Source organism: Rhipicephalus microplus, unplaced genomic scaffold, assembly GCF_043290135.1.
Source record: "Rhipicephalus microplus isolate Deutch F79 unplaced genomic scaffold, USDA_Rmic scaffold_16, whole genome shotgun sequence".
NCBI lineage: Eukaryota > Metazoa > Arthropoda > Arachnida > Ixodida > Ixodidae > Rhipicephalus > Rhipicephalus microplus.
Genome location: NW_027464589.1, coordinates 13,008,522 through 13,024,106, shown reverse-complemented (window position 1 = coordinate 13,024,106; position 15,585 = coordinate 13,008,522). Strand labels below are relative to the sequence as shown.

At 49.2% G+C, this 15,585-nt stretch overlaps 1 protein-coding gene across 2 annotated transcripts in view; it reads right to left on the bottom strand.

Annotated features, from left to right (window-relative positions):
* LOC119166686 (uncharacterized) overlaps window positions 1-15,585 on the bottom strand; it is a 293,532-nt gene that overhangs the window by 78,569 nt on the left and 199,378 nt on the right. Inside the window, exon 8 of one of the 2 annotated variants that reach the window (XM_037418005.2) lies at window positions 1,490-1,653. The exons of the other annotated variant lie outside the window; for it this stretch is intronic. Coding sequence (XP_037273902.1) covers window positions 1,490-1,653 — 164 coding nt within the window. The remainder of the gene's footprint in view (window positions 1-1,489; window positions 1,654-15,585) is intronic. 2 annotated transcript variants of the gene reach the window in all.

The following is a 15,585-nucleotide window of genomic DNA, read 5'->3' as shown; positions in this document are numbered from 1 at the left end:
AAACTTATTGCGTTACGGCACCCCTGAGGTTCTCATCACCGACAAAGGTACGGCGTTTAAATCTGAGATAACTCAGGTGATTTTGGCATACAGCCCGAAAAGCCACCGCCGTACTACTGCATACCACCCACAGACGAATGGCCTCACCGAGCGCCTAAAAGAGGCCATCACCGACATGCTGGCCATGTACGTCGACATCGAACACAAGACCTGGCATGCCATCCTTCCGTAGGGGATCTTCGTATACAGCACCACCATTGAAGAAACGACGCAGACGACGCCGTACAAACTGGTCTACGGAAAGACCCCGGCAATGACCCTCGACGCCATGTTACCCAACGTCACCGACGAAGAAAACCTCGATGTGAGCGAGTACCTTCAGCGCGCCGAAGAGGCTTGACAACTCGCCCGCCTCCGCATCAAGAGCCAACAGATGACGGATAGCCGCCGTTACAATCTTCGACGGCGCTTCGTGGAATACCAGCTTGATGAATGTATTTGGGTATGGATGTCTATACGCCTACGTGGACTCCGTGAAAAACGTGTGCGCCGGTATTCTGGACCATACAGGGTAATATATTGGCTTGGCCCAGAGGTTGATCCCGATGGCATCACGAACTCCTAATGACGCTGATCGCGAACTGAAGTCGTCCACGTCTCGCGTCTCAAGCCGTTTCATGGGCGTTAATTAACTCAGTGTATTTTGTTGTTGCTCTTGTTGTTATTGCTGTATCGTAATTTATTTGCTAGTACTTTCTTACGTGATTTTCATACTTTCATCTGCTGTTAAAGAATCGGGACGATGCTTTCTTCAGAGTGATGCAATGCCACGTACATTTCTTCAAGGTTTGTTATCGCCATGTTACACTATGTTCAGCGAAAATCGCGCCTACGTTGTTAGAGAAGCTTCGAGGCTGTAATGGATGGTTTTGTTAAGATTACGCCCACTTCATGAATCTTTCAGATTTCTTTGGAAACAACATCGCCGCTAGCGATAACGCTAAATGATCGATGGCAAGTGTATCATTACCGACACGCTTCGCCTCTGGTCATTTCATTGATGGCCGACGCTCTGTTCGCCACTATCGGTGCGAGTCGGTATTGCTTTAAGCCTATACTTTTTGTTTGTTGGCCATAAGTTCAGCTCGATCAAATAGGTTCATCTTCGATCAATAGTCTGCTCCCTTCGTTTTTGTCACGACCACATGACAGTATTTTCAAATCAGGTCAAGGTAGTTTTTCTTGTGACATCGATCTAAGACCTAGAAATGAGCGTATGCACCATGGTACCAACGGATTGGTGAGATCGTCACTCTCAACTTTCCGAATGCCTTCTCAACAACTCGAAACGTTGGGCAGTCTAAACAGCTACAACATGCCGGCAAATGATATGTGCTGAATAGTCGCAGACATCGCTATGCTGGGTGGTATCTTAGGCCGCATAATTTAAAGAAAGTTTGTCTAGCTTAAAGATCATATTTATTCGTACCGTGCAGGCATCCTTCCCAGGCTCCCCACCAGCGCAGACAAAGCCGGGGTGAAGTTGGTAGTAGGGCCCGAGGCGCGTCCTACGTAGTCGCTGCTGGCAATCATCGTGGCTCACGACGGGTACGTCCACCTTTTTCAGTATGTGCTGGTACTCGCCCTGCTGGCCTGTAACCAAAGCATATTATGCTACTCAGTAAGCAGATAAAAACGTTCGCACACAAGCGGTAATTATAAAATTTGGGGATTCACATTACAAAACCACGATGCTATTACGGGAGAAGCCGTTATGAAGGGCTCCAGAAATTTGCCCCTTATGGTGTGCTCAATTGTGCACTGACATGTCACAGTACACAGATCTATCCCATTTCGCCTCCATGAAATTGTGGCTGAGATGAAACGCGCTACCTTCGCGTCAGCGACCGATTAGCGTACACACCGCGGCGGCCAACTGGCGTCTGAGAAACATTCTCCCAATGTTGAAAACGTTTTCTAAGCGTAAGGTGGTTGGGTAGTAACGAGGTGAAGTTATGCACCATCATTTCGGGAAATACTTTTTTATACTAGCCGAACATTGTAATTACTGTAGGGTAATAAAACGTTATGAGGTGGAAGTAAATTATGCCGTACACGACTTACGTGTCATGATTATCATGTTCGGATGTGTCGTTTAGCTTCATCGTCTATTCACATCTTGTGATCCCAAATTTAGTATATGTCAAGCTAGTGATATGGCCGCGAGCACGCTATGAACGCGGTATGTTGTCATGTTCTTGCATGGCACGCGTGTCTTGATTATTATGTTTTTACCGGTGATATACTTTCGTCATTCATTGACGACACTTAATACCGAATTTGGTATACGTGGAGCTAGCGAAACGGCTATGAGTGTATCATGAAGGGCCCAATACACTCCAACGTGACGTTGAATAGCGCGCACGCTGGGCACAGCGACGCTATACGTTAGTGAAACGTGATAACTCTATAGTCTCCCGCCATGCGTGACCAGCGCGACCAGCGTCCATCGGCGTGACCCGATGGTAAACGGCGAAAAATGCCCCCTATTCTGTTTTCCGTTGCATTGTGCGTACTGTGCAAAAGTTTTTTTCAGAACCGCGAACACGAAAGAATGCTTAGCGTGACGAGTGGGGTAGAGGGGCACCTTTATTGCGGCATTAGTTAGGCGCCCGGTTGTGCCTTGCGTCAGGTCGTCTCATTGCTCGTCACCGACGAATTCGTTGAATACCATAAAAGTGTCACTGACTAATCCCGCTGGGCAACGCTCGACAGCCGCGTTGTTCACAACACTTGCACAGCATCTGGTGAAGCAGCGGAGAACGAATTCCCCGCCCGTGAAAGACGGGGAGAGAAATGCGTGTCCTGTTCGCATATTATCCGCTGAAAGGTAAGTTTAGCCAGCGTAGGAAACTAGTTAGTTGTACGCGTACCTGGCTTTGCAAAACGATTTGTAAACCTGCTATGTCAGCGAGAGCATGGCGGCAGACGCCGGTCACTTGTGAGAGAGTGTCGGGAGAATAAGTAATCAGGTAAAAATTTTAAAAATAAATAAGTCTCAACCTTTAACTTTTTCACTTCACAAATAAACAGTCCCACTGCAAAAGTCCTGTCGCGCTTATGTGTCACGAAAATTCACCTTTTAACTACCCCTCTTCCTTACACACTGATCAATAAAACACGGCCATTAAAACACCGATGATGGGCCACTCGTTGCAGCTTGAGCGTACCATTTCGTGTTTTGTATAAGCACTTCCTTATTCCGGTGTCTTGCTTCAATTCCCCCTCCCCTTAACCTCTTTAAGCCGCATAGTGTATGGAGTTGTTTCACTCACTTGTTCGTTCATAACGATGCCAACAGCAACACGAGTGTTAGCAATACCAGAATAAGTAAGCTAATGTATAACGTTAGTATTTGCGTAGCCCTGGTCACAGATATATAAATCAACTTATACGTATGGCGCTTAACTACGACTGACTAGCATAAACTGGGCGAGACTGGTTTATCGCATGAGTACATATGCGAAGTTTGTAAAATTTGATAGCCAGCATTGCAGCAATAATTGACGCTTCCCCAATATGACACCTGCATAGCCACGCTGGTTTAGTGGCTAATGCACTCGGCTACTGATATGACTGATTGATATAAGGGGTTTAGCGACCTAAAACCACCACATGATTATGAGAGACGGTGCAGTGGAGGGCTCCAAAAATTTCGACCACCTGGGGTTCTTTAACTTGCACCCAAATCTTAGAACACGGGCCTACAAGGTTTCCGCCTACATCGGAAATGCAGCCGCCGCAGCAGGGATTCGACGGATACTAATACGCAGGTCGCGAGATCATATCCCAGCTGTGGCGCTCGCGATTTCTAAGGAGGCGAAAATGCTTCAGGGCCGTGTGCTTAGATTTAGGCGCACGTTAGAGAACCCTATGCGGTCAAATTTTCCGGAGCCCTCGACTGCGGCGCCCCTCCTAATCATATGGTGGTTTTAGGACTTTAAGCCAGAAAAGCTATTATTAACGCCTGAAAAGTGTGAAACACGGACTGCTGGGTGATTTGGTGTTTCATCTTTACTGGGTTGCGTGAAAAACTCAAATACAGAAAAAGACACGTGGACGCAGTGACGTGCGCTGTGTCCAGGTGTCTTCCTTTTGTTCTCCAATCTTTCGCGTAACTCATTAAAGTTAACAAGTGTAATTTTAAAGCAGTGTCTCTGTGGTAGATTACGTGATTGCCATGTAAAATGCGGGAGTTCAATTTCAGCTGGGGCCATGATATTTATCCCTTGCAGTCATCGACTCACCACTGCACATGTCTGATTTTTAGGGGCGAAGCATTTTTAAATCGGCACCCATTCATCCCTCATCGTAGTCGTAGTGCGAAACCAGTTTTACACTTTCACCTGCAAGGTGGTGCCGGTGGGAGATTTCTACTGTGCGTTGTTGAACAATGAAAAATTCGCAGCGTGCACATTTACTGAAAGCCGAATTCTCCTGTCTCTCATTCCCGATTAGCAGCCATTGGCATGACATTGAGCACTATCCGACAAGAAAGGGTTGTTAGGTTATACTCGCTGGGCGTAACCTTCTTGGTTTTAGAAAGTTTTTGCGAGCGTTGGGCCGCACTGCCATGAATACAGTAAACTAGTATGTACCATCAACTCGTGGTGGTTAAAGGTTGGAAGTAGACAACAAGCGCAAGCCGTAAAAAAGTGCGTGTTTACAACCTCTCATTTAGTCATCGGAATGTCCGCTGGATGGCGGAGATTCTATATGCGGAATATCTGATGAAAAGACGCGAGATGATGGTACTTAAAGTGTTAAGTAGATAGACGAACGGACACACAGGCATATGCATGTACGGACACATGAATGGCTACACGGACGGATGGATGCATGGATGTACGCAGGGGCGGCCGCATGGACGAACGCAGTGATGGACGCACGGATGGACGTGTGAACGCATCAACAGACGCACGCACGGATGGGCAGATGGACGCACGGACGGTCACGCAGATTGGAATGTTCACTAGATGGATGAACGGACACACAAACAGAGGCATGGATGGACGAATGGATGGCTGCACAGACGCATGGACGCATAGATGGACGCAGGGGTGGATGCATGGACGCACGTTGGGATGGACGCACGGATGGACGTGTGGACGCACGAACAGACGCACGCATGGCCGGCTGGATGAACGCATGGACGGTCACACAGACGGACGTATGGACGGACGGAAGCAAGAAGGAATGGACGGATGGATGCTTCGCCCCACTCTCCATCATTCACCCCGTGGACATGCTGCCATTTTCGCTCACGCACTCACATTAAAATTACCATTGTCTGTTCTTGGTGTTCCACGGTACACGGTGATTGATTGATATATGGGGTTAACGTCCCAAAACTACCATATTATTATGAGAGACGCCGTAGTGGAGGGCTCCAGAAATCTCGACTGCCTGGGCTTCTTTAACGTGCATCTAAATCTGAGCGCCCGTGCCTACATTCCCGCCTCCATCGGAAATGCAGCCGCCGCAGCCGGGATTCCATCCCACGACCTATGGGTCAGGAGCCGAGTACCTTAGCCACTAGACCACCGCGGCAGGGCCACGGTACATGTTAGCCGTGGTACGAGTTAGGTATCTTGCGATACCCGCAAACCTGTGACGTTCCTATACTACTGTTGGTTCCACCGGAGTTAAGCATAGATCACGGGAGCACCCAGCCGTGATAGATAGATAGATAGATAGATAGATAGATAGATAGATAGATAGATAGATAGATAGATAGATAGATAGATAGATAGATAGATGGATGGATGGATAGATAGATAGATAGATAGATAGATAGATAGATAGATAGATAGATAGATAGATAGATAGATAGATAGATAGATAGATAGATAGATAGATAGATAGATAGATAGATAGATAGATAGATAGATAGATAGATAGATAGATAGATAGATAGATAGATAGATAGATAGATAGATAGATAGATAGATACGGAAGCAAGAACAAATTGGTGGACGAAACCACGGACGCACTGACGAACGATTTGCCCCACCAATCATCATTCACTCCGTGGATATGCTGCGAGGTCTTCTTGCTTAGCGCCTCATTGTCAACGCAGCGTAAAAACACTACAGTCTTCATACTAAAATGCATAGCTACAAAATAATAAAGAAACACATCATTAATTTCTCGCGTGTTTTGTTTGCACCTCAGATGTGGGAAATATTTGCTCTTTGATTGACAATGTTGACAAGTATGAACGCAGCCACCAGGCTGGGCGCTAAAGAAGTGATAAACTTTGGCCCGGTAGCTGAACCGTTTCGGCAGACGGACACACAAACAGACAGGTCAATATTTCTGCATTAAAACATCCCAAAAAATACTACCGTATTTAATATTTAAATTACCGTTTACAGCGTTTAAATGGAATCAAAATGAGTATCTGGTGGCCAATGGCCACCAAGTCGCATTAGTTAGTGAAAGGTGCCTGTTCTCATTGTCTGTTTATTGAACTCGAATGCACTTAGACGTTAAAAGCTGGGCGTGTGGGTTCATAGTTTAAGCTAAAGCTAATGTGCGCGAAAAAATGAAAATTTCACAAAAAAATGAAAATGGGCAAAGACAGGTGTAAACTTTCAACTGAGTAAACGTTGGTTGAAAGCCTTCGACTGTCTTTGCTCATTCTTCCAGTGTCACAGCCTTTTCAGCGCATACGGTTTTCCATTGAACCGAGCTTAAATGTCTTCACAACGAAAAAAAGCAGTGGACTGTGCTAACTACGGTCGTTCTAAGAAAAAAGCCGTACTGAACCATGTGTACCCGTTTGCGATACGGAAGCTGCCGAACTGACATATAAGGAAGCGTGTCGCATTCATTCTTATGAATGGAGAACGTCTGACACGTCAAAGAACAAGGAAGCCGTCAAACGTGCTGCAAGCGCATTCTGCGGCTAGAGCTGCATAAACAGTACCATTATGTGCCTCGTAGGGTAAATTTACAAAGGCCAAACAAGATAACGACCACCCAGCCTAATACAGTGCGGTAGAAAGGTGTGCGAGTTAGAAACGGTACATCTTGTACAAAAATCAGCTAGAAAGAAACGGAGCACAAGAATAGAAGGGCACAATATGAACGTTGTCTAACAACTGAGTTTTAGTGAAACAAAATTGGTTGCAACAAAAACGCAGCGTGATAAGTAAGGTCGAGGTGACCTCAAAGAAATTAACTTTGTGTACCTTGCAATCCAGTTGACTGATATGGTTACGATACCATATTGTTACAACTTATGTAGTTTAGTTATGTGCACCTGTGTAGCGGAGAACAGGGTGGTGGCAAAAGAAGAGGACGTTCGGTTGGTGGAAAGAGCTCGCTGGTGCGCGTTCACTGTATACCGTCTAGTCGACTGTTACGTCGGATCTGAATAAACCCCTCTCGTAGACTTAACAGAGTGGTGGAGGTGCTGCGTGCGGCACGTCGACGTACCATTGAGCCAAAGCTGTTCGGAGTTCGCAGGAGCCGTCGTCTTTCCAGTCTGCACCGACAACAGTCGTCATGGCCCAGAGCAAAAGTAAGGAATCAGCCGCCTCAACAATAATAATATGTGAGGCTTGAACGTCCCAGAACCACCATATGATTGAGAGACGCCTTAGTGAAGGCTCCAGAATTCTCAACCACCTCGGGTCCTTTAACGTGCACCCAAATCTGAGCACACGGGCCTACAACATTTCCGCCTCTATCACAAATGAAGCGGCCGCAACCGTGATTTGAACCCGCGACCTGTGGCTCAGCAGCCTAGTACCTTAGTCACTAGACTACCACGGCGGGGCCAACCGCCTCAATTACCCCACCCGTTCGCGGGAATGGCAGGAGAAGATGTGGACGCGTGGCTAACGCATTACGAAAGGGTGAGCCGGTACAACCACTGGAACTCTATCAATCAGCTGGATAACGTCACGCTGTTTCTCGCGGACACTGCCCTGATGTGGTATGAAAACCACGAACAGTCCTTGACAACATGAGCTTTCTTCGCTCAAAAACTGAGGAAGTGTTTTGGTGACTCCGACTCAAAAATGAAAAGCTCGGAGCGGACTCTTGCTGGAAGAGTTCAGACTCTAGGAGAAACGTGCACTGCTTATATAGAGGACGTCCTTAAGCTTTGCAAGATTATAAACCCGCAGATGTCTGAAGAAGACAGCGTCGGACACCTCTTGAAAGGCATAGCGGAAGACGTTTACAATTTTCTGATAGGCAGGCATGACCTCACCTCTGTGTCCAACTTCCAACGTCACTGCCGCACGTTTCAAAAACTGAAGAGTCGTCGCATCACCCCGAACTTTGGTAGGCTGGCAAACGTGACAACTGGCGCCAGCGTTAACGAGAGCCCGCCCACTGACCCTGCCGCTATTATACGGGCAATAGTGCGTTGTTATGCCAGCGAGTCCTCGTCAAACGTCCGTGCCTCTCAAAAAGGCAATCTGGGTCAAGGCCAGCCCGCAGTCCGCCTGACGCGAACATCTCAACGGCGTGAACACGCGCGGCGCCTCTCTGGCCCACGTGCATTGAGTCAGCAGCGCACGTGACAGCGAGCCGGCGTCCTCGTGTCTGGTGGTCTGACGCATGGCGCGGCGACCCCATTGGAGGAATCTGCCCTGACGACCAGCGGCGCTTCTGATTGGACATTTTGGTTGGACCCGGTGTAAATAAAAGAAGCCCTGCGGCGCGTCGCGATCGGCGGTCCTATGAGAGAGGAGTCCCCATGTCGGAGAGCCGACATGTGTGTGAGTCGGCGGTCTTAGGCGAAAAGCTGACCTATGTGTTAGAGAGGAGAGCTCGGCTCTTCGAGTCTCTGTCGGCCCCAGTGCCGAAATTGTAACGCCTCTGTATATATGCTGTACATAAACCTTATTTAACTCACCGTCGTCTCGTCCGCTCGTCTTATCAGCTCTGCGCAGAAGCAGTCGCGAGCTGAGAAACATACGCTACCAAACGGCTGGTGACCTTCCCGGCGGAGTTGAAAGCAGTGGCGCCTTCGGGACCGTGTTGGCGTCGCCGTCTTTCGCAACAGTGGTGGCTTCGGCGGGATCGGTCCGTCTTTCGCAACAGTGGTTGGCAGCTGCGGGATCGGCCGGCGTCAGCGACATCGATGCGGTGAGTGCCTGATGTTTTCCCCTCAGTTCACCAGACTACTCTAGCTCAGGTTGTAGTAGTTTAGAGAAGGGCTGTGTGAAGCATTAGAGTGAGCTTTGATCGTTTCAAGCAAAGTCGAAGTGCTTTGAAACCAAAGTTAATGCAGAGGGGGTAAACAAGGGAGTGTGAAAAATTGCTTGCGCGTCTTGCTAGTAGGCTTATAGTGGGTACGGCAAGTAGATTCTTAACAGGGGCAAACAGCAAGAGGCTAGTGTGAACGATGGAGAACCTTAAAGTGAAGGAACTCGTCGAAATATGTGAGGAACTCGGCATTACTTTGGGCCGTGCGAAACGAAAGCAAGCGATCCTTGAGATCATGAAGGATGAGGGAGTGTCGGCTGAGGAAGTCGATGAGGCCTGGGTGGATATCAAAGCACGCCGTGAGGAGGCTGAAAGGTGAGAAGTAGAAGCTCGCGAACGTGAAGAAGTTGAAAGGCGCGAACGTCGCGAGCGCGAGGAGGCCGAGAGACAAGAGCGCCTAGAGTTGAAACGACTAGAATTGGCAATCCTACAGTGTTCGCAGGCGCCTAGCGTAGCTTCTCCAACAGTTCAGGTCAGCGGTTTTAGAATTCGGGACCAACTGCCACCGTTCGTAGTAGGCGAGGACATGACGAAGTATCTCGTCAAGTTTGAACACGTCTGTGAGCGAAACGCTTTGGAGCGGCCTCTTTGGGCGCGGAACCTGCTAGCTCTTCTTCCCGGCGAAGTGTCCGACGCGATAACTTGCTTGTCGAGGGAAGCGTTTGAGAGCTATGACGAGGTTAAGGAAGTGCTCTTGAGACGTTATAAGTTGTCACCCGAGGCTTTCAGGCAAAGGTGCCGGTATGCTAAAAAGGGGAATGAGTCACACGTTGACTTCGCGTTTCGTCTTAAAGCCGATTTGATTGAATGGCTTAAGGGCGAAGGTGTGTATGACGACCGCGATAAAGTGGTGGAATGCGTTGCATTGGAGCAATTCTACCGCTGCATCGAGGAGGATGTCAAACTTTGGCTGCAGGACAGACTTGGGGAAGTACGGTTAAACAAGGCAGCAGAGTTAGCTGAGGAGTATTATACTCGCCGAAAGTTGCACAGCAGGGCAGTGCGCGTTGAAAAGGATGAGAGAAAAGAGGGCTTTTCAAAGAAACCTGATCAACGGAAACCCGCTCCGCACCGTAATTTCAAGAAGGACCCATCTCTTACGAAGGACAGTGTGGGGGAAGGGCAAACAGAAGCAGAGAAATCGAGTGAGGTTTCTACCACACAGGCATTTGAATCGGAAAACAAACGGAAGCCGCTAATCTGCTACAACTGTAAAAAGGAAGGGCACATCGCGAGAAACTGTCAGGAAAAGTTTGCCTTCGCAACGATCCGAGAATCAGAAAAAAAAACATTCGGTTGTTGGAGCCGTATCTCCAAGAAATTAGGGTCAATGAGAAAACGTGCCGAGCACTTAGAGACTCAGCGGCAACCATGGACGTTGTCCATCCTTCATTGGTGTCTCCGGATGACTTCACAGGAGAATGCGCGTGGATCAGGCAGGTCGCCGAGGAGCAGAGTGTTCGCTTACCAATCGCCACGGTTGTCATTAAAGGCCCGTTCGGTGAGCTTCGCACCGAAGCGGCTGTGTCTGCCGCGCTAAATGATCGTTTTCCTTATCTTTTCTCCAACAACTCGGAGCAGCTTCTCAAAGAGCAGGGCAAATCGTTCTTCCCCAACTTAGCGTGCATGGCTCTCACGCGATCGCAAGTGCGGAAGCTATCGCGGCAGCTTGATCTGGTTCCATGCGGTGAACTCTCAAGTGACCTTGTCGGCGGGTCGACGGAACCCCAGAAAGGAAAGTTTCCGCATGAGTCATGTGAGCAGTCACGCGAGCGGCCCGTCGCCGAACCGACCGGCGCGGTTTCCGTAGAAAGGGGAGACGGCATGGCGCCATTGGATCAGAGGGAGAGAGTTGCAACGCTCTCGCCTGTAGCGGAAAGTTGGAGCGAGCTGCCGAGAGTTGATCGAGAGACGCTCATTCGAGAGCAGCGTGAGGACCTCTCGATTGAAGCGCTAGTGGAAAGCCACAAAAACGCGGCACAAGTGCTGTCTAAGGAGCACTGCAAGAAATCGGTGAAGAAGCGCGCTTTTGAAGTTGATAATCAGGTAATGCTGCTGCAGCTGTCCAAAAGGAACAAGCTTGATGTTGATTGGGAAGGGCCCGCCAAACTATTATCGAAGCCTTGCGATTCAAATTATAAAGTGAAATTAGGAAGGCGGCCGGACAGAATTTACAACTTGATGAAACCATACGTTCAACATCAAGCGGTCGTAAATCTGTTGTTGAATGCTTCAGAGGAAGAGGAAGCAGAAAATTTGAGTTCTAGTGAGGTAATCGAAGGGGGATCGAAAGTAATCCGGGAGCAGATAAACCTAGAGCCTAGCTTAAGTGAAGGAGGACCTGAGAAAGAGGACCTGAGAAAGATTGTTTCCGAGTTTGGGTATGTGTTGTCGGACCGTCCCGGAGACACGACGGTGATCGAACACGATATCGAGCTAAGCGGTGAGGAGTCAATCAGTAGCAAGCCGTATCGTTGTTCCCCTGTGCAACGTCGCAAGTGTGAGCCGCTCTTGGTGCCGCATAGGTATCGTCGCCTAAAAGTGGCCGGTTACGGAGGTGGAGCATGTTGCTCCACAGCGCAACTTTGACGTTCGCTATCAAAAAAAAAAGGGAAAGCTAAACGCTAATGCAGGTACATTGAGCAGTGCGTTCTAGCTAGTACCTTCTCAACCTTTCGGTTTCTCGCTGGCGATTCGGGGCAAAATTTTGACCTCATCACGACCTGGGCTGAGCGCTCTCGTTTAGAGTGATCTCAAGGGGCCAACTTTGTGGTATTCTAATTCGTTACGTTGTTGTACGTGGGAAAAAAATTTAGTTGTCATTTTAAGAGTCTTTTGTCCCACATGTGCCTCTTCATGTAGAGGGAACAAAATTCCGATAAACACGTAGATAGGTATATGTTGTACTATACTTTGTCTGGTGTTCTGTCGGGTGACCGAAGGCACTTGCGTGTGTCGTGTGTTGTCTGTTGTCGATCCGTTCTTGGCAAGTTGCAGAACCATCGACAAGTGCTGAAACCGAAGATGGTCAGAAGAGACGAGTGAAGCTGGTCGACAAGTTGTGGCGACAAGCCAGTGGAGCTGGGATCCGTCGTCAAAAATGGGACGTGTTCCCGGAACAGTCTGGAGCTGTATTCTCCCCATGGCCCTGGAGGCGAACCTGGAGGGACCTGGCGAACGAGCGCACCTGACATCCGAGCCCCGTAAAAGCAGCTCGTCTTTCCGGTGCCTTATCTGGCGTCGGGGGTGCTGTTATGCCAGCGAGTCCTCGTCAAACGTCCGTGCCTCTGAAAAAGGCAATCTGGGTCAAGGCCAGCCCGCAATCTGCCTGACGCGAACATCTCAACGGCGTGAACACGCGCGGCGCCTCTCTGGCCTACGTGCATTGAGTCAGCAGCGCACGTGACAGCGAGCCGGCGTCCTCGTGTCTGGTGGTCTGACGCATGGCGCGGCGACCCCATTGGAGGAATCTGCCCTGACAACCAGCGGCGCTTCTGATTGGACATTTTGGTTGGACCCGGTGTAAATAAAAGAAGCCCTGCGGCGCGTCGCGATCGGTGGTCCTATGAGAGAGGAGTCCCCATGTCGGAGAGCCGACATGTGTGTGAGTCGGCGGTCTTAGGCGAAAAGCTGACCTATGTGTTAGAGGGGAGAGCTCGGCTCTTCGAGTCTCTGTCGGCCCCAGTGCCGAAATTGTAACGCCTCTGTATATATGCTGTACATAAATCTTATTTAACTCACCGTCGGCTCGTCCGCTCGTCTTATCAGCTCTGCGCAGAAGCAGTCGCGAGCTGAGAAACATACGCTACCAAACGGCTGGTGACCTTCCCGGCGGAGTTGAAAGCAGTGGCGCCTTCGGGACCGTGTTGGCGTCGCCGTCTTTCGCAACAGTGGTGGCTTCGGCGGGATCGGTCCGTCTTTCGCAACAGCGTGAAGAGCTGCAGCGACAAGGGTTGTGGGGTTGACGAAACTATTTCTTATCCACCTATAAGTCCACCCTACTACACAGCGGTGCCATTAGTTCCTCTGTCACCATCGGTATGTGCGACAGTCATAAGCGAAACTGGAACTCCGTGGCCACGTCGCGACTGATTCGTCGACGGCCAAAATATGGCCGACGCCTTCGTCACGGCCCCGCCACACAGAGGTGGGCAGCCCCCGCTCAGCAAGCTCGTCACCGACCCTTCAAACTGAGCGGTCTCAGCATTGGTAGGGCAAGCGTCCTCTACCAGTCTGCTACAACTGTGGCTTCGAAGGCCACATTGCCAGCTATTGCAACTACCGGCAGCCGTCAAGGTATGAACGATCACCGAGATATAACCGTTCTGGCGTTACCCGAGCACCGGCATTCCCGGGAAGCGCGTCTTACGAGATCCCGGGACCGCAATGAAACCAATCTCCGGCCTCTGAACGCAGTGTGACACCATCGCCTGCACCTTGCCTCAACCGATCACCGTCTCCTCGGCGCCGCCACTCCTCGCCTTCAACGGAAAACTAGCTGGCGCAGCTGTTGGAGGTGAGGTCACCGGACAGTCTTCAATTTTAGCAGATATACGTCCGTTAGTTTCCATGTTTAGAAATAAGGTTCGAGTGGTTATCGATGGTGTACCAACAATGGCGTTGGTGGACACAGGTGCAACCGTGTCAGTCATGAGTTTTGTTTTCACCCGCCTCCTTGGACGGAAAGTTATGTTTCGTTGGGACCATCCTGATGCGTTTCGTGGAGTGTGCGGAAAGGTGTTACAACCTGTTGGTGTCGGTACTGTGGCTCTTAGTTTGGCGTGCCAGAACTTTGTTACAGAGTTTGCTGTTCTCCCTCATACTACGCATGACGTTATTTTGGGACTCGATTTGTTGAAGCTATGTGATGCCAAAGTCGATTGCCACACAGGAGAAATTACAGTAGATTTCGATATCTCGGTTGCGTTTATAGAAAACTCGCTCTGTCAGGAAAGTGCTCTTCGCGAGTCCATGGACATAACTGTGCCGCCATTGTCTGCAAAATGTGTCCCTGTTTTTTGTTCACTTGCAAGCAAGAAAACACTTCACGCAACTGTGGAGCCCGTGCATCTCAGTTGCATAAAAAAGACAGTTTTATTACCCTACTGCACGCTATCAGCTGCGCAATAGATACTGGTTTATGGATGATTAACTGCCCTAATGAACCTACAGTGCTTCTGGAGGGTCTGAAACTTGCAGAGATTCGTCAACACCAAGTATTCACGCTTGTCATCCTTGCAGAGAGCAGTGATTCCCCGGACAAGACCCGTTGCGATAATCTGCACGACAGGGACTCCACCATTATGACTATGATTGACAAGCCACTGAGCACCAAGGAACGTAATGGACTGACGAGTGTTCGGCGCAAACATGCCACTATGTTTGATTTCGCTCAGCACGATCCATCGTCATTCTCTGCTTCTCGTATGAAGCACTGAATCGACACGACATCTCAAAGACCTCTCCGACCAAAACCAGTTCGTGTATCGCATTCGAAAGGCGCAGTGATCAAGGAACAGGTTTGCGAGATGCTCAAGAAAAATGTAATTCAAGAATCCTGCAGTCCGTCGGCCGCTACAGTAATTCTAGTGAAGAAGAAGGATAGGACATCGCGATCTTGTGTTAACTTGCGCCGTCTCAACGCCATCACTAAAAAAGACGTATACCGACTCCCGCGGATTGACGATGCTATTGACTGTCTATCATGGGCCTCTTGCTTTTCATCTTTGAATATCAGGTCAGGCTACTGGCAGATTCCAATACACGAAAAAGACAAGGAAAAAACGGCATTAGTTACTACAGATTGACTATTTGAATTCAATGTGATGCCATTTGCACTCTGCAACGAACCTGCAACTTTTCAGCGCTCTATGGACAACATTCTGCGTGGATCGAAGTGCGAAGTGTGTATGTGTTACTTGGACGACGTAGTAATTTTTGGGCGCACGTTTTGTGAGCACAACACACGCCTTGGCCTCGTGTTGGACTGCTTAAGCAAAGCACGCTCGGTGCTCAACTCAAAGAAATGTCGTTTCAAAGAGCATCAAACAATTGTCCTTCGACTCTTAGTAGACAAAGAAGGCATACGACTGGATCCCGCTAAGACGGCTGCAGTGAAGGCGTTTAAGCAACCTCACTTGGTGAAAGAACTGGCCAGCTTCTTGGGGCTTTGTTCATACTTTCACCGATTCATTCCTGGATTTGCCAATAGCGCATACCCGATCACGTGCCTTCTTCAGAAAGGTGCGCAGTTTGACTGGACCCCGGAATGTGAGTCTGCTTTTTCAGTGCCGAAGT